A 22,446-nucleotide genomic window follows, 5' to 3' on the forward strand; every position below is an offset into this window, starting at 1 on the left:
GGAGAGGGTGACTTATGAGGACATAACCCATATCCCCATTTTTCAAAACGCTTATAAATCATACAGAATGAGTTTTTTTTTTGAGAAAGTAAAAATGCACAAAGTTTCCTTTATTTTCACAAAAACAAACGTGTGTGTGTGTGTGTGTGTGTATATATATATATATATATATATATATACACTGCTGTTCAAAAGTTTGGGATTAGTAAGATTTGTAATGTTTTTGCATTTATTTGATCAGAAATACAGAAATTGTAGTATTGGTTTGAGCAGTTTGAGCAAAATTGAGCAGTTAAAAGGGCAAAAGTGTGCCAATATTGTAAATATTTGTTTTTAAACAGGAAGGCGAGCCAATGTATATCACAAAAGCAACGTGCAAACATTGGACAACAGAGTTATGGTGAACCTAATCTCAGTTAATTCACCAGAAAGTTCAAGTAAAAAACGGACCGCGTTTTCGGTATCTATATTCTTTTTTTTTTTTTTTTTTTTGATTGAACACCGCAAGAACACGTTGGAAATATAACACCCTTTTCCATAATCGCTATGCGTCTTAATAAATGTAAAGGCAGTTAATTTATAATGTGCTTATTTTTACCATCAGTTCAAGCCTGAAAGAGGAACAGAGTGGTGTGACTGACACAGTGATGAAGCTCATATGTGTACACAAGCCACAGACAGCTGACTTAACTGTATGACACAGCATCTCCCTGATATGGCTACTTCAACACTAACTTTTTTTTTTTTTTTTTTTTTTTTGCCATGCAATAAAGCTAAGTTCAAAGGACAACTTAAAATACTGGTACTGTAAAAAGTGCACAAAATTTGTATTTGTTAAGGCAGTATTTGTGGCAGTCGAGAAATGCTGCTAAATTGTCCATAAGGTGTGCATTTTTGCGCCAGTGCTTTTTTTTTAAAGGATCAGCATTTTGCGTAATATTCTCATATAAAACTTTAACAGAAAAAATAGTGGAGCAATATCAGAAAGGAGTTACTCAGAGAAAAAAATGCAAAGAGTTTGAAGTTATCATCATCTACAGTGCATAATATCATCCAAAGATTCAGAGAATCTCGAACAATCCCTGTGCGTAAGGATCAAGGCCGGAAAACCATACTGGATGCTCATGATCTTTGGGCCCTTAGACGGCACTGCATCACATACAGGAATGCTACTGTAATGGAAATCACAACATGGGCTCAGGAATACTTCCAGAACACAGAACACAGGCGTTTTCTCTGGGCCAAGGGTTATTTTAAATGGACTGTGTCAAAGTGGAAAAACTGTTCTGTGGTCAGACGATGTGAAGTTCTGAAAATGTGAAGTTTTTTGGGGATAACTGGGATGCCATGTCATCCAGACTAAAGAGGACAAGGACAACCCAAGTTGTTATCAGCGTTCAGTTTCATGTATGGTATGGCATGTGGCATGGGCAGCTTACACATCTGGAAAGGCACCATCAATGCTGAAAGGTATATCCAAGTTCTAGAACTACATATGCTCCCATCCAGACGTCGTCTCTTTCAGGGAAGACCTTGCATTTTCCAACATGACAATGCCAGACCACATACTGCATCAATTACAACATCATGGCTGCGTAGAAGAAGGATCCGGGTACTGAAATGGACAGCTTGCAGTCCAGATCTTTCACCCATCGAAAACATTTGGCACATCATAAAGACCTGCGACAAAGAAGACCTAAGACAGTTGAGCAACTAGAAGCCTGTATTAGAAAATAATGGGACAACATTCCTATTCCTAAACTTGAGCAACTGGTCTCCTCAATAAGCAAGACGTTTGCATACTGTTATAAAAAGAAGAGGGGATGCCACACAGTGGTAAACATGGCCTTGTCCCAAATTTTTTGAGATGTGTTGATGTCATGCAATTTAAAATCAACTTACTTTTGCCTCAAAATGATACATTTTCTCAGTTTAAACATCTGATATGTCATATTCTAAAAAAAAATTAAATTTGAAACTTCCTCATTATTAGAATAATCAGTAATAGAATAAAATCAGTGTTATGGTTAGAATCAGAATTCTCTGTGCATTACGAATCTTATAAAGTGTACAGTGAGAAGCATCGTCATATTTACCACAAACAAACCAATCACAGTTGCAGAAGGTGGTCTGCTTTTAAACTACAACCATTTTGTTTTATTTTTAAATGCTTTTTAAAGTTTATTAATCAGTTATTGACTGTTATATGCCTTAAGATTAATGTTCACTTTGCACTACTTAAAGGTCCTATGACATGAAAATTTCACTTTCTGAGGTTTTTTAACATTAATATGAGTTCCCCTAGCCTGTATATGGTCCCCAAGTTTCTAGAAATTTGAATCGGTGTAAATCGAGATTTTTCTATCTTTCTCTGCCTTTGAGAAAATGGAAGCTCAAACGGGCTGATCTTGAATCTCCTCGTTGTGACGTTGCAACGAGAATTGTTACCTCCCCTTTCCCTGCTTTGCCCGCCCAAATATTTACATATAATTCAGTCGCAATGTCAGCACAGGCGTTACAAACAGACTTTTATGATATGGATTCGACGGCACCGGCACAAACAGTGAGTAACAGTGTTCATTAATGCCTGATCTGTGATCAGTGATTTCTGATGGGTAGCTAATCATTCAAGTTCACACAGACTTTCTTTCTAAATCGTTTAATACTGTTTATGCATCAGCGTTGTTTCTCTTAGTAGCATGAAACAAATCTGTTATTTAAATTGTGATTTAACTACAGAGAGCGATCAAAGGAAGCTCACTTTTTTCCGGAGCTGTCACACATCGCGAGTATATCTGCACACTTGCCCAAACTGCCGTTACAATGAATGACGCTGTTATGCTGCACAACGGAGCTCTTACTGTAATTATGTGTTTGCTGTTAGCTGTGGTGAAAGCATATTGTGAGATTACGTGTTGCAATAATGACGAGATCACTGCATTCACGTGATAAACAGACTCTGTCTACTCAATGCTCATCACTGCAGCCTTTCATGTGATGGGAAAAGATCTGAATTTTTTTTATATAATCCACACTTCCACAATTCGTTAATCTCGACAGCTGTAATAGTAAAAATATTGCTATACTTACAGATATCCTTTGGTTACAGAATATATTATTGAATGAAACCATTAGTATTTCATTAATATGTCTCATCATAGGTGAAACACTAACTGTACTCGATCACCTTGAATATCTAATGTGCTGCATGCTTTCTCCAGAAAGTGCTCCATTCAGGGTTTTCATTCTCTTGTTAGGCTAAGTGTGGTCCGCTGGAGATTCTCTCTTATAGGCTCATTGCCTTTGAATTGCATCCCAATCATGCCATTACTAGGACTCTTCCACTTCCATGTGCTGTGCATGCTCTGACAGAACCACTCATTGTCTCTAGTGTGTGTGCGTGGTTAATGGTGGGACTTGAAGCAGAGTCAGGTTTTGTACTGAGGTTGGTTAGGACTAGAGTAGTGGTCCCAAATGCAGTCTTGCGATTTATCTTTATTTCCTGCAGGGGTTTGCTAAAACTGTTGCAGGGCTAGCGGATCAGGTAGCGACTCAATGATGAATGTTCCAGCGTTGTGGGCTCTTTGGGTACTGAGACACGAGAGAGCGAGTTAGATATGAACTACATTCAAAAAATGTTCACTTTCTTGACTAATAAGTGTGTCTGAAACCTACCTTCTGGTTACTGCTCGTTCCTCCTTCATAAGCCTATCCAATCAGACTATTACCGAGTTGGGAGTTTACTGTCAAATTGAAAAGTCAGCAACTAGATTGGATTCTCGTGTGTAAATGTGTGTATAGGAATTTGTAGCTATGAGAGGAGATGCAGCTCACCTGATGTTCCCTTCACATGGATCTCCTGTTTGACGGTGCTGACAGTGCTATGCCATCCTACTGTTGTCTCCCAATCGAGAGACAGTGACAGTTCCAATGCACTGGCCACAGTCTGGAGGTTTATTCACCTTGTAATACTTGTAAAGGGGTCCATTTATTCTACACTGTTTTGAAAAGCACAGTAATTAATTTGTTTAATGCAGATCTGACAAAATTTAAATTGTTAATTTATAGTCTAGAAAAATGGAGAGACTATAAAATACATTATAAAACTGGAGTGTGAAATCCTGTTGAACTCTCACAAGATGGTGAACTTGTTGACCTTTAAAAGTAAAGAAGAATAATTTGAAAATTAACACTTAAGATTTTTTAAAAAATGTGTAAAACATCCATTCAACTGTGTCATGTGACAGAGATATTGACTTTTTTTGTGTTGGTACTGCACACAGCAAATTGTACCTTGACAGCCGGATCAAGGCCACTGTCAAAGAGCACTTCGTTTTTAATTATGTTTCCTACACCAGGTAAGACATCTAATCCAACCGAACATCACACAGCATTCTCTCACCCTCTACAGCTTCCACCGCCTGAGAGAAACTAAACTTGGACGAACAGATATCGAGAGCCTCAATGGCTCTTGCTCTCTGTTCACAGTCCTCTGAGAGTCTAGGGGAAGCAAACAGAATTATTATTACTATTCCCTGAGGAATCTTTAAAGGCTCAATGTAAAAATGAAAAAAAGTCTGGCTGCCTGGATCATGCTAAATTATGATAACCAGGAATTTAATCCAGCATAGCGAGCGTTTCTGTGACAGGGATGCTGCCTAAGACCTGCATTAATGAGCTGATCTCTCAGTTGTACATTAAGATAAAGTGCTTGTCTTTTAAGGAATTTCGATGAAGATCCTGATCTGATCCGGGATTAAATGTATTAATTATCCTAGACTATTTAGGAATGAAATATATAGTATATAACCATAATCAGAATTATTACAATAAAAAAAAAAAATTACCTGATTTCTACAGTTATGTCAAAGAAATATCATTTGTAAGCTGAATAACCAGCACTGGGGTTTTCCTTTCAAGTCTTCATCTAGGGGGTTTATCCTCAAGGAACCATTCATGCCGAAGTGCAAAACGGATTTAAAGTGCAGTTAAAATGATTTCCCTACTTTTTACCAAGGACGTTTTAATGACCTTTCCAGTCATTTGTGATTGCTGGATAAGGATTTACAGAGATACCTGTTCTGGAATTTCATTTTTATTTCAAGTACCAGTCATTTATAGATTTGAATACCACTTTGAGCCCCATATGGAAAAAGATATTAGCTAGAAGCATTTGCCACTTTATCAATCACGAAGACAGTTCTTCTCAAAGGACAGACTGATGCTAATCATGCTGGCTTGCTAAAGAGAAATCTCTACTCCTACACAATAAACAATATCTAGCTCATTATATATTTTAAAGCACAAACATAGCTGGAACACACACATATATACAGGTGCATCTAAAATTAGAATGTCATGGAAAAGTTAATTTGTTTCAGTAATTTAAATGAAATTGTCAAACTCGTGTATTAAATAAATTCAATGCAGACAGAATGAAGTAGTTTAAGTCTTTGGTTCTTTTAATTGTGATGATTTTGGCTCACATTTAACAAAAAACAATCAATTCACTATTTCACCAAATTAGAATATGGTGACATGCCAAAAAGCTAATCAACTAAAAACACCTGCAAAGGTTTCCTGAGCCTTCAAAATAGTCTCTCAGGCCCCGTCCACACGGAGACGGATAACATTTTGTATAATAGGCGTTTCATCCACACAGATCCGGCATTTGGGAGAGTGAAACCAATATTTTTTTAAACTGTGTCCCAGAGTGGATAAATTTGAAAATAGCCGCCTTTGTGTTTTCGTGTGGACAGCGAATCTGTATATTTTCTGAAACTATGACATCATCAGCCCCCATCTCACCTCTAGTCAGACACCTCTACGTCACGTAACAGCAACAAAAACATGAACACACACTGAATTATTGTCTTTTTACTAACATTAACTAACATTAACACATATTAATAAATGTATTGTTCCATGTTTGTTTGTGTACCACGTGCAAGATTTATGCACACAGTCCATGTCTTCTGTTTTTATTGTATCTCTGTAGCAGAATTACAGCGCCACATACTGGTCTGGCATGTATACTACATTGTTTTGTGGTTTTGTGTGAACGCAGATATTTCTTGAGATGATAAAAAAAAAAAAAGATCAGATTGGGGTTAGCTCCGGCTTCGTGTGGATGTAGCCTCAGTTTGGTTTACTAGGCTACACAATCATCGGAAAGACTGCTAATCTGACAGTTGTCCAGAAGACAATCATTGACACCCTTCACAAGGAGGGTAAGCCACAAACATTCATTGCCAAAGAAGCTGGCTGATCACAGAGTGCTGTATCCAAGCATGTTAACAGAAAGTTGAGTGGAGGAAAAAGTGTGGAAGAAAAAGATGCACAACCAACTGAGAGAACTGGAGCCCTATGAGGATTGTCAAGCTAAATCGATTCAAGAATTTGAGTGAACTCCACAAGAAATGGACTGAGGCTGGGGTCAAGGCATACAAAGCCACCACAAAGAGATGTGTCAAGGAATTTGCTGATCCACAGACAATGTCAGAGGTGTCTAACCTGGGCTAAGAAAAACAACTGGACTTTTGCCTAGTGGTCCAAAGTCCTCTTTTCAGATGAGAGCAAGTTTTGCATTTCATTTGGAAACCAAGGTCCTAGAGTCTGGAGAAGCTCATAGCCCAAGTTGCTTGAAGCCCAGTGTTAAGTTTCCACGGTCTGTGATGATTTGGGGTGCAATGTCATCTGCTGGTGTTGGTCCACTGTTTTTGAGAACCAAAGTCACCAAGAAATGTAGGAGCACTTCATGCTTCCTTCTGCTGACCAGCTTTTTGAAGATGCTGATTTCATTTTCCAGCAGGATTTGGCGCCTGCCCACACTGCCAAAAGCACCAAAAGTTGGTTAAATGACCATGGTGTTGGTGTGCTTGACTGGCCAGCAAACTCACCAGACCTGAACCCCACAGAGAATCTATGGGATATTGCAAAGAGGAAAATGGAAACAAGAGACCAAAAAATAAGCTGCAGATGAGCTGAAGGCCATGGTCAAAGAAACCTGGGCTTCCATACCACCTCAGCAGTGCCACAAACTGATCACCTTCATGCCATGCCAAATTGAGGCAGTAATTAAAGCAAAAGGAGCCCCTACCAAGTACTGAGTACAGTAAATGAAGATACCTTGCATAACAACCTTGCAGAGCCAACAATTCACAAAATAAGTTTTTTTATTGGTCTTATGAAGTATTCTAATTTGTTGAGATGGTGAATTGGTGGATTTTTGTTAAATCCATCCATCCATCCATCTTCTTCCACTTATCAGGGCCTGGTCACGGGGGCAGCAGTCTGAGCAGAGACACCCAGACTTCCCTCTCCATAGACACTTCCTCTAACTCTTCCGGGGGGATACCGAGGCGTTCCCAGACCCCGAGAAACACAGTCCCTCCAGCATGTCCTAGGTCTTCCCTGGGGCATCCTCCTGGTGGGACATGCCCGGAACACCTCCCCAGGAAGGCGTCCAGGAGGCATCCGGAACAGATGCCCAAGCCACCTCAGCTGGCTCCTCTCAATGTGGAGGAGCAGCGGCTCTACGCTGAGTACCTCCCGAGTGGCAGAGCTCCTCACACTATCTCTAAGGGAGTGCCCAGCCACCCTATGGAGAAAGCAAATTTCGGCCGTCTTTATCCGGGATCTTGTCCTTTTGGTCATGACCCACAGCCATAGGTGAGAGTAGTAATGTACGTCAACCGGTAAAATCAAGAGCACATTTTTGTTAAATGTGAGCAAAAATCACAAATTAAAAGAACCAAAGACTTAAACTACTTCAATCTGTGTGCATTGAATTTTTTAATACACAAGTTTCACAATTTGAGAGTTAAATTACTGAAATGAACTTTCAATGACATACTAATTTATTGAGATGCACCTATAAATATATACTGTAATCGTACAAACATTTTTTTGTAAATATTTTACATTTGCAACCCTACATATCTTAATGACATCACCTTCACATTAAATCGACTTTATACTGTCAGTTGCCCTTCAGGATATCCAAAAAAATGCAATGATCACAAACAGCAACATAATATAATCATAAATCAGAATGTAATTTCATGACTTCAACTCTTTTCAAATCTAAACCGGGCTCTTGGAAACAAGCCAGGAAGTCTTAATCTGCCTTCATGGGGAAAGAAACTTACATTTGGTCCACAGCTTCTAACAAAATCACTACATACAATGAAAAACTAAAACAGAAACCCTAAATTGCACTTATTGATCTACCCTTATTTAATTGATTTGCATTTTTCCAACAAACCTCGGAGCTATTTAGCCAAAATACATAAAAAGCTCATTTCCCCAGGGTCTCCACCCCTGTAAACGCACAGCCCATAAAGCACTGGAAAGACCTCCTGGTCCTAGTCTCAGCCTCAGACAACATGCCCACGGACAATTGGCTAAATGTCTGATGCAAAGTAGTCTTCGGATTGGCTCCGGGAGACACGCGTGTCCCCCATTTTTTTACGTTCAGCCTGGAAATTAAGTTATTATATCATATGACATGTCAGTTAAAAAGTGGCTTTCAGTTAAGAGAGCATGCATTTTAGTCTGGGCTTTAACCTTGTCTGTGAAACTGGCCATTAACATTTAATCATTTATCAGACGCTTTTATCATTAGGAACTTACAAATGAGGATGTTACGATCCCAGACGAGCCCCCACTTGTTACATCCCCACTTTCTAGTCTAGGGGCAGGAAAGAAGCATAACAAAAAGTTCTGGGGAGAGAGTGTCAATTTTATTTATATGAACGAAATAGCCTAACTCCACTCCAATGATGGGAAACATTAAACTGCATCACATTAAACTGCATTTATGACAAAGAACTGAACAGATGCAGGCATCATTACATTATTTACACTATCACTCTGCCCATCAGTAGTTAACAAGTTTGGAAATATTTTGAATACAAATGAAAAAAATAAATAAAAATAAAACATAAGTCTATGTCAGTTATTAACATATTTACTTACACATTTATCAAGATATTACCTGATAGTTAACATTATTTAAGATTATCAGTTATACATTGCCATTGTGGCTTCTGTGTCACGTGACCAGCATGAGCCCACATCCCCCACCCCCACCACTCGTGCCCTATCAAAAATCATGAGTGTATGATGCCCCTGGTGAAACCAGACCTCATTTACACCAATTGAAAGCATATTTACAATGTCTGAATTGTACCATATCACATACACTGTGCACTACGAGGCATTCACTTCACAGGAAATATTACACTGTGGACAAGAAGTGTCTGACCTCACCTCAGCCGGAGCTTCAGCGTCTATTTATAGTGCAGGGGGCAGGAGCTTCGGATTCTAGAGAGCATTTGATTGGTCAGAAGATTTTATGAGAAGATGAAGTGTGATGTGATGTCAAAAAATTCCTTAAAAAAAAAAATATATATATATATATATATATATGAATAAGAAAAGATTGGAGTATATATTTTCAGCATTGCCATCACAATTAAAATGTTACATTTATTTAATTAGAAAAGTAATTTAAAATTTCAATAATATTTAACAAGCTTGGCCTGCTGTTTTTACTGTATTTTTAATCAAATAAATGCAGACTTGGTTAGCATAAGACACGTCTAAAAAAAAAAAAAAAAACAAGAGCATAAATACACATGTATGCATATATTAAAGTGTGGTCATTTGCATTATTTTATTTACACTAGTCATACTGCATAGACTAGACAAAATACAACATACAGGTGTAAAACCACACAGAATTTTCATTTTGGCCAAACCTTTCCTTTAAAACGAATGATATCCAACTCTAACTTGAGATGCAGTAAGGACCCAAGTGCATGGGGGGTGCTGTTGGGGTGGCATAGAGCAGTGCACTCTGCTTGTCCTACCACAAAACATTCTTAACACAGCCATGAGAGAGACCACTGAGGGATACAGGCCATTCGCAGCACAGCTGTCCAATGTTTACCTTACCATCCTAGCCCTTTTCTGCTTTAAACTTTTTGTTAGAATTACCCTTAATCTACTCACGCACTTCTACATCATCAAAGGCAACCATAAGGAGGCTGCCCGGATTTCAGCTGAGTTCTATGATAATGGTCAAGGGCATGGTAAGTAGAGCGCGCACTTACATCACTGCTCACCACATGGGCGCCAGGAGTGTGGATTTAATTTCCTGTTGCCAGTACTTTGCCCTTTATGATGGCCCATTTGCATGGATATATATGGAACATGGGGAATATTACTATTGCACAATGGTTTTCCTGCAGCTTTATTTATAATAGCTGTCATTGCATGTGATGATGACCACAACAGGGAGTTCAGTTTTACATTTCGTTGTTTTAGATATGCTTTTTTTAAACTCTATACAATTAAAAAAGTGCTATATCTACATTCCAAAGCACATTGTTAAGATTCTTATTTGTGTGCTTTACATCAGGGTACTTATGATCACATGACCACAGATCCTAAACATCAAGCTCATGGAAGTTTACTAAGTGTGCCTGCGACGCTGAGCCCAGGAATGGCTACCAGACTGCTGTTTACTGTGTTGTATTAATAGAATTGAGGCCATGCACCCCCCTCCCCATTGACTATACAAGAAATGCAGTCATCTTCAGTCTATCAAGCACATGTGCAGCCAGACGCTTGTCTGCTGGATTTTGAGCAGTGAAGTCGGGCCGAATAAACAGAAGTCAGGGCTTTTGGTGTAAACAAGTTGTGTCGCAGAGCACCTCAGAAAACAGCTTTTCCAAGTTTAAGATCAGGCAGAGAGGAACAGAGACGGGCGATAGTCACAGGGGATTGACATAGTCTGGCATTTACTAAGCAACTTAAGTAGGGCAATGTAGATAAAAACACCAGACAGCTTCAATGACTCTTTTAAATCATTTTTTGAAGAAAATTATATGAGGAGGAAACATTTTCCTGAAGGGACACAAGCTCTGTCAAAGTGGAAGTCTTGCTGAGCTGGTTAACCAGTCAAGGTTGGTGCTTTGATATGTTTCGTGTGTACGTGGACCGACTTAGAATACCCTGAGGGCAAAAGTGAATTGTGTGAAGTGTTCTTGAATGTATGGTTGAATGTATTCTTGAATGTGAGGCTACGAAGGAAAATCGAAAGATACCGATTTGTGAGGCAGTTCAAACCGTGTCAACAGAGAGCTGGCCCTATTTATGTTTTGAACTTGAATGATTACATTATACTATATTTGAGTGAGTGATGAAGGGAGGTGACGATGATGATGATGACGTGTGGAATGCATCAGCAGTTATTCTGGATATTGACTCAGGTGTGTATACTGGAATAGCAGCTTTTGTGATGGTACTTTATGCGTGCAGTGAAAATCTGGGACAGAAATCCCATTTACATCTGATAATAAACATTATGAAAGTTATTGCACTTTGATTTTTTTATAAACAAACAAACATAATAAGATAGGAGGAATAAGAAGGAAAATACAAAATATTTAATATTATTTTATGATAGTACAATTTTGACATGAAATTATAAAAATCTGAATTAAATTAGAAAAATAAATTAATGCAAAATAGAATGACACATATGTTTTAACAGCTAAATTACAACTAACTATAGTTGAATATATAATAATAAAAAATAAAAAAACATTTCTATAGAATTCATAATTGAAAAGATAAAATATTTTTCAATGTATAACATTATTGGTTAAATAATTAATCAAACATTTAAAACATATATTTTCTAATAAATTAGAAAAATTCAAAATTGAAAGATTTACACTTTACTTAGGTTGTATGTATGTATGTATATGTATAAGGTGATATTCATATTTTAAAATTCCAAAATTAGCGGTTTAACAAATCACTGTTTTTATTCTCCTCCAGGGTCTTGGGCTGACCGCTCTGCTCTTCATGATGCTGCCAGCCAAGGACGTTTGCTGGCTCTCAAGACCCTTATTGCACAGGTAATTTCTCATTTAAATTACCTTAAACTGAACTGTAAGATAATAAATACACCTATGTATTAATATGTGTAGTATTTATATATTGTAGTCACATGCACTCTACTGGATAAGTAATGTAATACACATTTGGTGTAGAGGTGAATGCTGTAACCATAATGGACCCTATTGAAGGTCATTGCTGCCACCATCTGGAATAAATAAATCCTACAGATTGTAATGAACTTAATCTTGCACATTTCACTTTATCTGTCCTCAGGGCCACAGCGTGAATGTGCTGACAATAGACCACGTTAGCCCTCTTCATGAGGCGTGCATAGGGGGCCATGTTAACTGTGCCAGAGCCCTGATAGATGCTGGAGCCAACGTTAGTCTCTGCAGGGCTGATTGGTAACACTTTCATTTCACAGGTCTTGATAGGCAGCCTACACTGAAAAAAAAAAAAAAATGTGGAGTAGGATTTAGAAAAAAGCTTGGGAAATGTATCACTCAGAAAAGGCTAGTTAATTTACAAAAAATACCTTTAAATAGAAATGTTTAAGATAAGCTTACTTGGGAATTCCCAGTATAGATTTTTGACCCTTAAATTTCTACATTTTACTTAAGTAATGCTTATGATTGTTAACAAAAAAAAAAAAAAAAAAAGTATTCAGTAAAATAACAGTAATTGAACACACTGAAAAAAAAAAAAGATTTACTTACTTTTTCTTTTGTAAGTTTTGCACACATTTCTTTTTAAGCAAAACTTAAATACTGAATTAAAAAGTATCAAGCAGACAGATTGTTGCCTCTTTAAAATAAAATGTCCATTCAAAATAACTATTATACAACTGAACTCAGAGAGCTCAATACTTGGTACACCATACACAATGACGGTAGCAATCTGTGAATAGTGTTTGAGTGTGAACGGGTCATTTTGAATAGAAAATTAACTCCAGATGTCACAAAACAGTCATTTACTAAACCTTACAACAAAAGCAACCATAAGAGTGTAAATACCACTCGAAAACAGTAAAAACCTAACTTAAATTAAGGTTAATTATTAATCATATCATATATAATGATGGGAAATACGTGATCATAACTTTGATATTTACTTAAAGAATCCTTTTTTTCTGGGGTCCAATTATATCCAATTACCAATGAATAATACTCCAATTATCTTTGTTCAATTTACAGCTTTGGAAATTGTATCTTTATTTTTGATTTTTATATAATCTACATATAATCTATATAATTTATTTAATCATTGTTATATTATATAATTTTTCTTATTATTATATATTTTGTTTGTCTATTCGAATATATGAGTAACAGCAAACCATTATAATTTGGTAAACACTTAAGCCATAAAACGCGATAAAACATTCAGCATTTTATAAAGATTTGTGCTCCGCTGTTGCTTTTCTCATAAAATGTCATGAAACATGTTGTTCTTTTGCCTTGTATTCTATGTCTTTGTGTTCAGGTTAATGTGACAACTATAGATGGAGTGACGCCATTGTTTAATTCCTGCTCAGCTGGCAGTTTGGAATGTCTAGAGCTGCTCTTGCAGTGTGACGCCAGACCACAGGCCCTGGCTATATGCCAGCCTTCACCTATCCATGAGGCAGTCAGCAGGGGTGGGTAAAAGACCATAGTCCTAACTCAAATCAAAATTAGCCCTACTTTGCTGACTTGCCAATAGACTCTGTAAGTTTTCAATATGACATGGTTTTATGGTCTCATTCAAAGGTCACAGTAAGTGTGTGGAGGCACTGATTGCGTGGGCTGTTGATGTGGACTATGAAATCCCTCACATGGGCACTCCTCTCTACAGTGCTTGTCGATGTAAGGAGTTCTTTTGTGCCCGCAAGCTGCTTGATGGAGGTAAACAAGTCAAAATTCACAACACTAACTGTGCTGACAAGTGCGGACAAACAAACAGTAGTTTTATGACAGTCTAACTTAAGTAAAGTTTAACAAGCCTAAAAAAGTAGATTCATTTTGAGGTGGACAACGCTGAAAATTACAATAAGGGGGAGTTCATTAAATGTTGATTCTGTAAATGCTCTGACAGATTAAGTGAGTTCATTCAGTGTCAGACTGATTTAAAGCACTTAAAGGGATACTCCACCCCAAAAAGAAAATTTTGACATTAATCACTTACCCCCATGTCGTTCCAAACCCGTAAAAGCTTCATTCCTCTTCGCAACACAATTTAAGATATTTTGGATGAAAACCGGGAGGCTTGTGACTGTCCCATAAACTGCGAAGTAAGTAACACTGTCAAGGTCCAGAAAAACGTATGAAAAGCATCGTCAGAATAGTCCATCTGCCATCAGTGGTTCAACCGTAACGTTATGAAGCGACAAGAATACTTTTTGTAAGTGAAGAAAACTAAAATAACAACTTTATTCAACAATTCCTTTGTCAACAGTCTCTTTCATTTTGAGGTGGAGTATCCCTTTAAAACAGTTAACAAAAATAATTTACTCAAATTACTCTTTTCATCTCATCACATAATAAGTCATGTTCACAGTTCGGGTTCAGTTAATCAAACTTTATTTTAACCAAGCTCACCTTTCAGCAAATCCAATGCAATAATTCATTGTGCTTTACAGGCTCAAATTAGCAACTGACACAAACAAGTTATGAAAATAAAATAGTTTATAATAAAACAGTAAAATGTTAGAATGAAACATAAAATGTAATATTTATCAAACAAAATACAATAGAAATGAATGAAAATGATTTTAATAAATAAAATCAACATTCATACTAGAATCATAGATCTGTAAAACACTGCATAGGAACCAGACTAAAGAAAAAAAAAATAAAGAAATTTAAAAAGCAGGAATTGTAATATGATTCGATGTATCATGGCACTATACCAGTTATTCAATTTCGACCAATTTAGTATTTTAACTGATATATCAACCACTCTTACAGGTAGGCAACACTTAAAATTATGTTTAATATTTGGAAAATAACTACTCTATGTGTTATTATGTTACTAAGTTTTCATCATCACAGGTGCAAATGTGCAGAGAGGTGCACATTTGGAGACTCCTCTTCATGCAGCAGCCCATAAAGACTGTACAAGCATAGTGAAGCTCCTGCTGGAATTTGGGGCAGATGTAAATGCACGCAACCTGGAGTATAAGCGTCCCGCAGAGGTTGCTCCTCCAGGGAGCCTTACAGAAGGATTCCTATTGATTTATGAAGGTGGGTTACATGTGCAGCAGCATGATAGATTTACATGCTTTACTGCATCAGCCTTTATCAGTTTTGTTCCTTTTACAGCGACGCCCCGTTCTCTGCGTCAGCTCTGCCGTCAGCGAATCAGGGAGAGTTTGGGACGTTCCCGACTGCATCTTCTTTCACATTTGCCCCTCCCCAAAGCTATGAAGAACTTTCTACAATATAGATAACATCATTATGTTTGCTGGCAGGCTATCTTAGTATTATTAACTTATAGTTTGACTTAGTATAACTAATCATTTTAAATAATAAAATCAGTTTTACATTTATCCATTTAACAATAATAATTGTCTCCCATTTCTGTGGCCTGATTTACCATTGGCCACTGATGTCTTTTGGTCTATAAATAAACTTGTGAATGGTACCCCATTTTGATTATATTTTATACATCAAACATACTAATTTTATCTGGATATTTTTCCCTTGCTATTGAAGTCACTGGCTTCCGTCAACTATTTTGAACTGGTTACAAACATTCGTCTTGAAGGTGAGGAAATCATGAGAGAATTGTATTTTTTGTGTGATATCCCTTTAAAGGGACAATGAGTCACTATTTGATCTGCCAGCAGGCGGCAGCACATCAACTGTCTGCAGCATGTGACGTCGAGCTTGTTTCCATGCGACTGTACACAATGAACCAAAGGAGGTTTATCCTCTTCATCAAACAAACGTGTGGCTGCTCGTCGTTTCTGACGTTATGTATAGTTAGAAATGGCCTATTCACAGTCCGACTAGAAGGCTGGTCTACCACGAGAGGCTTTGAAATGGTTGCAAAGTCTCGATTTATCGCTTTTCCCAAAAAACGTGCGCAGGTGAGTAACGTTAGAGAAGATAACAGCATTTCTGAAGCCCCATAAACCTGAGACAGTTTTTCGTGTATCTTAATACATTTGCGTGTATAAAGGCTTAAAAATGCTATATATAGCTAGTGAGTAAGGTTTCCAGCAGTACAACAATAAGCATTAATTTCCAGTTTCCTAAAGAGGACTCTGTTTCGCTACTTTGTCAACATCCGGCGATTGATCATCTAGTTTCATGAAAAATATGACAAATTGTGATCAAAAATACATTTTCATATATATATATATATATCAATGTGCTTATACTTACCTTGCTGTCTTTTTGGACTAAAGAGACTTTTCCAATGGGTACAGTGGCGGAAATATTTTCCTTGTAAGTTACTTCCCAAGGGATTTACATATGCACTTGTATGATAATGGAGCATGGAGCTTCATTGGCTGCCAAACAGTCCAACTGGTCCCAGATGGAGAGACTGAGTTTTGATATCCTGCAGAAATAATAATAGTGACATGAAATAATAATTTGGTTTCTTGATATGTTTATTGTGACTTTTTATTTTAAATTTTTTCTTAAACTATGCCAGTTAAATAAAGATCTAGCTGTTTAATAAAGATCTTCTCTGTAATACACCTTTGGGTGATTCTCACGAAATCGAAGATTTCATATGACATTTAAAAAAATGTTTGTATCAACAAATTTTCTTTTTAAGCATTAAGAGCCGGGTCTGAAGTGTCAGTGACTATGAATTAAAAAAAGTTTTACTGACAATTTAACAACTTTTTGAACATATTTTCCAAAACATGTCCTTAAAAATCTCATTACCGTAACACTCTGAAAAGTCCAGTGATGTGGGGAAAAATAATACATTTTCACATTTTTAAAAATGGTTTAGTAACAGTCATGCATAGTTACTTGAAACTCTGGAATAAAATATATTTTTATAATAACATTTTTATGTGATTTTCAATTATTTCTCTCATTACCGCAACACCTTCTGCATTTTGCAGCCATTTTTTTTATTTTTTTTTTCAGTAAAAACTGAAATATTTTCAAAATGATGTTGCAAACCTGAAAGAACATAATGTATAGATTCTGCACATACATTTAAAAGCAGACTATTATTTTTCAATTTCTTAAATAAATCTTAAAAGAACACATGTTGCGGTAATGATACATAGGTTACGAAAATGAGGTTCATGATTTCGGTAATGATAATAGGCATATTAAGTATGTGGTATAGTCAAACAAATAATATTTAATGTAGAAAATAAATGAGATAATATTGGCATAAATTATTCTGCAGTGCTTCATAACTAGATAACATAGGGTATAAACACCAGGGGCCATTTTCACAAAATATTTTAAGTGAAACTAAATGTTGCTCCTAACTCCACATCTTTAAGACTCTTCGACTCTTCTTCGAGTACTTCATAAAGTGTTTTTATGTAAAAATCAGCTCTTAAATCTGTGAAAAGTTAGTGGTAGTCAAGAGGACACCTAAATCACAAAGACCAAATCCTAAACAATCCTAAAATGGCTGTTTCCACAGCAATCCAGTTTGGATTTCTTTTACCTTTGTACTAAATCTTACTGTCATATCAGCCATAATAATTCTAGTCTGTTATTTAAAAGGCTGCTTATACATATAACAATTATTTATAAGATGCAGACATGTAGAAGCTGACAATTAGCTGAACATATGCTTGTTTAATTAGTGACACTCTAGTTCAAACTTTATTTGAATATTGCAACATTTTTATTTTGAAATCTTTATTTGATTATGGCAACATGATATCTCATTCTACAATATTTCTATTATAAAATAACTGACAGAGACCCATCCCTTATCAGCCAATCACTGTGGTTGTAGTTAGTAATCATGCTGACATCATCCATACCAAAAAGGTCATCCTCACTCTTTTTCTTAGCTTAAGATTTCTCCCCATTCCTTAGTAAAATTCTGTCACAGCTGCTTTATGAATAGGTTTTATGAGAAGCAGTTTAAAGGGCACCCTGTGGTTTTCCACAAAAATAAATACTTAATAGTGTAATGTTAGAAAACAAAGAAGACTAATATTAGTTTTGTAATTTTAGTTTTATTATTAAAAAATTATTCACAATACATTACAAAATAATGTTTCTTATTTTATTTTATATTTTATGTAATAATCATATAATTATGTAATAACTATTTATTAATAGTCATTGACAGTGGGAATGTAGTCTTTGATAACTCAAGTGGATTTTTTCTTTCTACTGAAAGAGTTGGTTCTGGTAAAGAGTATACCCAAGTGTGAACCTAACTTTTTTCCAAAATCGCTCATTCCTAAAAAGATGATTCACAATATATTTTTATTTTTTCCTTAAAGATGTTCTCATTCAATTTAACCCTAACCATTCTATAATAATTGTTTTTGAATTAGAATTTAAAACTGCTGCATTTTTTCATATTTAAATACGCTGCCATTCAAAAGTTTAGCATCAATAATAAAAAATAAAAAAAGTTTTTTTAAAGCCTCTTCTCCTCATCAAGGATGCATTTATTTGATCAGAACTACAGTAAAAACAGTAATATTATGATAAAGTGATTGTTATCTTTTTAATATACTTTAAACCAGAATTTTATTTCTGTGGTGACAAAGCTGAATTTTCAGCATCATTACTCCAGGTTTCAGTGTCAAATGATCCTTTAGAAATTATTCTATGACATACAGCCAAGTATGGTGACCCATACTCAGAATTTATGCTCTGCATTTAACCCATCCAAAGTGCACACACACACACAGCAGTGAACACACACACACACACAAAGTTCTGTTGCTCAGTATAAAAATCATTACACTTATAGAAAGTCCTCATAATGATAGATGCACCAACATTTGTGTAGGCTTCCCAACAATTTTTGATAACTACTCCTGCTGTAACCTCTAACCCATAATGTCTCTCTCCTTCCTGGGATTTGGTGGGTTGGTATAAACGTTTTCTCTGAAATTGGTCACCCTAGCCTTTGCTTAAGCTTTTTTGTTTTGTTATTAAATAATATTTAATTTAATAACTCATTATATACATTTAACAATAGTCTGTATGATTAAATTCTCATTACCGAAAAAAAGAGGTTCTCTCTACCGCAACTGGCCTTAAATTGTTGCGGTGAGTGAAAATGGTGTTGCGGAGGATGAGGTGCCTTAGCATGTTTTGCTAACAACAGAGAAGCCATGATGATTTAGCTAAATGTTTACTCTGTGTATATAATCAGTCATTAATGAAGTATATTTTCATAGAAAATTTGTAATCTAATATTTTTCTAAATGTGGAAAACTACCCGTTTCGGTGATGATAATCAATTTGTCGTGTACACGTTCTGACAAGAGAATTTTACATTTTTAACTGGAACAATATGGATATATCTGCCTACCTTGTTGGTATTTCGAAGGTTCTGCCTCATGTGTTGCTTAATTTAAAATCAAGATTTATATTAAAAAAAATTTGTGTGCGTAAATGACCCTCAAAAAATATTGCGGAGGATGAGAACATTAGTCATGGACACTTTATATTTCCACTATTGTATCATTATTATTATACATGAATATTCAGTCTGTCATTTTTCTGTCATGTGAAAAATTATAGAAGAATATCCATTTACTTTTTTCAGAATATTTTAATTGTAATTTGTTTAAATTACAACATAACATAAGTTAAGATACAGCTGGACGCATTGCGGTAATGAGAATTTCAGCAGAAAATGAAATAAAATGCAAAAATAATTAATTCCTATGTTGAAATTACTCTTTGTGCAAGGTAGAGAACAGTATTGTCTTTATTATGGTGTTTTTATATATTACTAAATTGCATGTTTAATATCTAAAATCACTAGTGACATGGTGTTTCAACTGTTTCGTGAGAATGACCCCTTTGGCTGTTTAAAAGTTTTTTTGTGAAGCAAAACATCAGTCTGAAAGAGGTCTTCGATGGCACGATCCACTGTAAACCTGGAGCTGCAGAGCTTCTTGTGCAAGAGATTTACACCGTTCTCACCAACAGAAGGTGAGCTTTCATATTCACTTCATACATTTTCCATTCCCATCAGATTATCTAAATCAAACATTAGCCAAACAGGCATTGTTTTTCGAATACTCACATTTTATTTTTCTCTGTTCTGGTATATAAAGCCCACTTTTCACGATACAGTTCATTTCCAAAAGATAAAATTATGTTCAAATGAAAGAGAGGATACGTTTTGCAGGATATGTAGTTTACCTGCAATGTGCATGCTTTGTAATATAAATATATACATTGGCTTGCAGCCATGATTTCATAATGAGCCACATATGCTTAACTCAAAGGTTAAGGGCTAATTAATCTCACACTTTGTCTTCATTTGTCATGTTTTATGAGTCTTGTAGAATCCAGAGCGTCCAGAGGGTGGAACAAGACTTCACAGATAAGGCTTATCAAGACCAGTTGACCATGGTGGCTCGAGCCAGCTTCCGTGGCTATAAAGAGCAACTTGAGTCTCAGTGAGGTTATAGCTGAACCGAACCTCATCGCCAACCAGCGCAAGGTCCTTACGATCACAGGCACATAGAACAGAGAAAAGAGGAGAGAACACAAGACCCAAGTGAGTAACACACCATGAATCCTTTCTATTTTCATTAATATCTGTATGTGTTGGGGAAGGATGTTTTACTGCCTTTTTCCCTTTTGAGTATTTTTCCTTGACTTCTTCGTAGAATGATTCAATGTAAAGGCCACTCTTGGAGAGCATGCTGTCAGATTGCCTCCGCTATTAGCCCACCAGAGCGAGTCAAACCTGCAGATGAACACCAGTCAAGCAGCTTGTTAAGTTCTTGGCCATACCCTCCAACAAGAGGACGAGACCTATGTAAGCTAACAGTCTAAATACTTAATTTAAACAGACCAAAGAGCATTTTCATCAAAGAACATTTTAAAATGAGAAATTCAGAAATTCAGAAGATTTGTATTTAGATTTAAAATGAAAATAACAAGCATACACATCAGTACAGCTTGGGTCTTTTCTTTCTTTTTAAAAAAAAGCAGTCTTGACATTTTCCTCACAATCTCCATGGACGAAAAAAATAATAATTTAGGTTTGGAACGTCATCTGAGTTAGCTGTTAGGCCTTCTTCGGCCTGTTGTTGCATCTCTGTTATCGCTGTATTGAGATGGCTGTGTTTCATTGAAAGGCGCAGCATGTTCTCTTCTCTGCTCCACCTAAGACCCTCTGCAAATTAGACATTCATTTAGCAAACTCACTGTGAGACAGGCAGGATTTAGGCAAGTTACCCAGGTCCTTGTTGACCCCGCTGCCTCTTTTACTCTGCTTTTCTCCCCCCTTGTACACACACAAACACATAGTGTCACACAGTTTCTTTCAGTCTCACAGACAGGCAAACACTCTCACATGCTCAATGCCACTGTCAAATAAAAAGAGCGTATCTGTTGTGCTACCATGCAACTTTCAGACTCAATTCATAGCATAAGGTTGCCATGGATATATAAAGCAAGCATAATGCTTTCCATCATTGTGCCCAGAAAATAACTGTTTATGCCACCTCGTCTCTCTCACACTCCCTCTGTTTTTCTCACCCTCCTCCCTATTACATGCTCATGCTCTTATCTGTCTGAAATGGGCATTAAAATAAATAAATAAATAAACGAATAGGCTTTGTGCAGAATAAAATGTCATGATTTGCGAATGGTATGACCCTGAACAGGGTTATTTAATCATTAGCATAGCTGAAATGTTATTGAAATAAGTGTCTGCTCTTTTGATTTCACAAAATGACAAACTCTGTCATTTTTATGGTCAACAATAAAAGCAAATGAAAGTAGGAAAAATATTATTCTGTTAAATCATTATTTATTTTTCTGAAATGTTTTAAAGAGACAGTTCATCCAAAAATACAAAGTTTATTTCATTAAAAGAGTCATTGCTTACTCACCCTCATGTTGTTCCAAACTTCTTCTGTGGAACAAAAAAGTACAATCATTTTGTATGAACTATTCCTGGTGGGAAGTAAGGCAGAAAATGCCATTGTGACCACTACGTGACCAGCATTTGTAAATGCATTACATCCATATAGTAACTGGCTCTCTTGAATTCTTCATTCAGATTAGTTACATTGTTGTAAAAATCACCTTGGTGGGATTTCTGTATTAATTTTATAGTGAGCCTTTAAAGAATGGCTAGAAGCTCAGGAACTGCATCCATTTGATTAAATAGAGTAAAAACTGTCAAATTATAATTTGCTATTACAATAGATTTTTTATTTTATTTTAAGTGTTTTTTATTTGAATATATTTTAAATGTATTGATTATGTCATTACTCCAGCCTTCGGTGTCACATGACCCTTCAGAAATCATTTGAACATGCTGATCAAGAAACATTGTGCATTATTATTACAGTTGAAAACATTTTGCTGCTTAATATTTTTGTGAAAACAATGTTTG

At 36.1% G+C, this 22,446-nt stretch overlaps 1 protein-coding gene and 2 pseudogenes across 1 annotated transcript; 2 read left to right on the forward strand and 1 right to left on the reverse strand.

The window, feature by feature from the left end:
- Nucleotides 1–3,183: 3,183 nt before the first annotated feature.
- LOC113099536 (endonuclease 8-like 3) lies at nucleotides 3,184–8,389 on the reverse strand (annotated as a pseudogene).
- A 1,488-nt stretch (nucleotides 8,390–9,877) lies between these two features.
- LOC113099552 (ankyrin repeat and SOCS box protein 5-like) lies at nucleotides 9,878–15,555 on the forward strand. The gene is made up of 7 exons (XM_026264414.1): nucleotides 9,878–10,097; nucleotides 11,854–11,933; nucleotides 12,190–12,297; nucleotides 13,399–13,552; nucleotides 13,665–13,799; nucleotides 14,946–15,137; nucleotides 15,216–15,555. Exons 1-7 carry the CDS (start codon nucleotides 9,899–9,901, stop codon nucleotides 15,341–15,343), a joined length of 996 nt encoding a protein of 331 aa, XP_026120199.1. The 5' UTR covers nucleotides 9,878–9,898; the 3' UTR covers nucleotides 15,344–15,555.
- Nucleotides 15,556–15,809: 254 nt separating this feature from the next.
- Nucleotides 15,810–21,359, forward strand: LOC113099549 (spermatogenesis-associated protein 4-like; annotated as a pseudogene).
- Nucleotides 21,360–22,446: the final 1,087 nt, after the last annotated feature.

Source organism: Carassius auratus, unplaced genomic scaffold (genome assembly GCF_003368295.1).
Source record: "Carassius auratus strain Wakin unplaced genomic scaffold, ASM336829v1 scaf_tig00216959, whole genome shotgun sequence".
NCBI classification, from domain to species: Eukaryota; Metazoa; Chordata; class Actinopteri; order Cypriniformes; family Cyprinidae; genus Carassius; species Carassius auratus.

Bases quoted from the DNA above. Each gene is read 5' to 3' on its own strand.
- LOC113099552 (XM_026264414.1), top strand. From the start codon at position 9,899: ATGAGAGAGACCACTGAGGGATACAGGCCATTCGCAGCACAGCTGTCC. The intron at 12,298-13,398 runs GTTAGTCTCTGC...CTTTGTGTTCAG, and splicing joins TGATAGATGCTGGAGCCAAC to GTTAATGTGACAACTATAGA. The intron at 13,553-13,664 runs GTGGGTAAAAGA...TCTCATTCAAAG, and splicing joins CCATGAGGCAGTCAGCAGGG to GTCACAGTAAGTGTGTGGAG.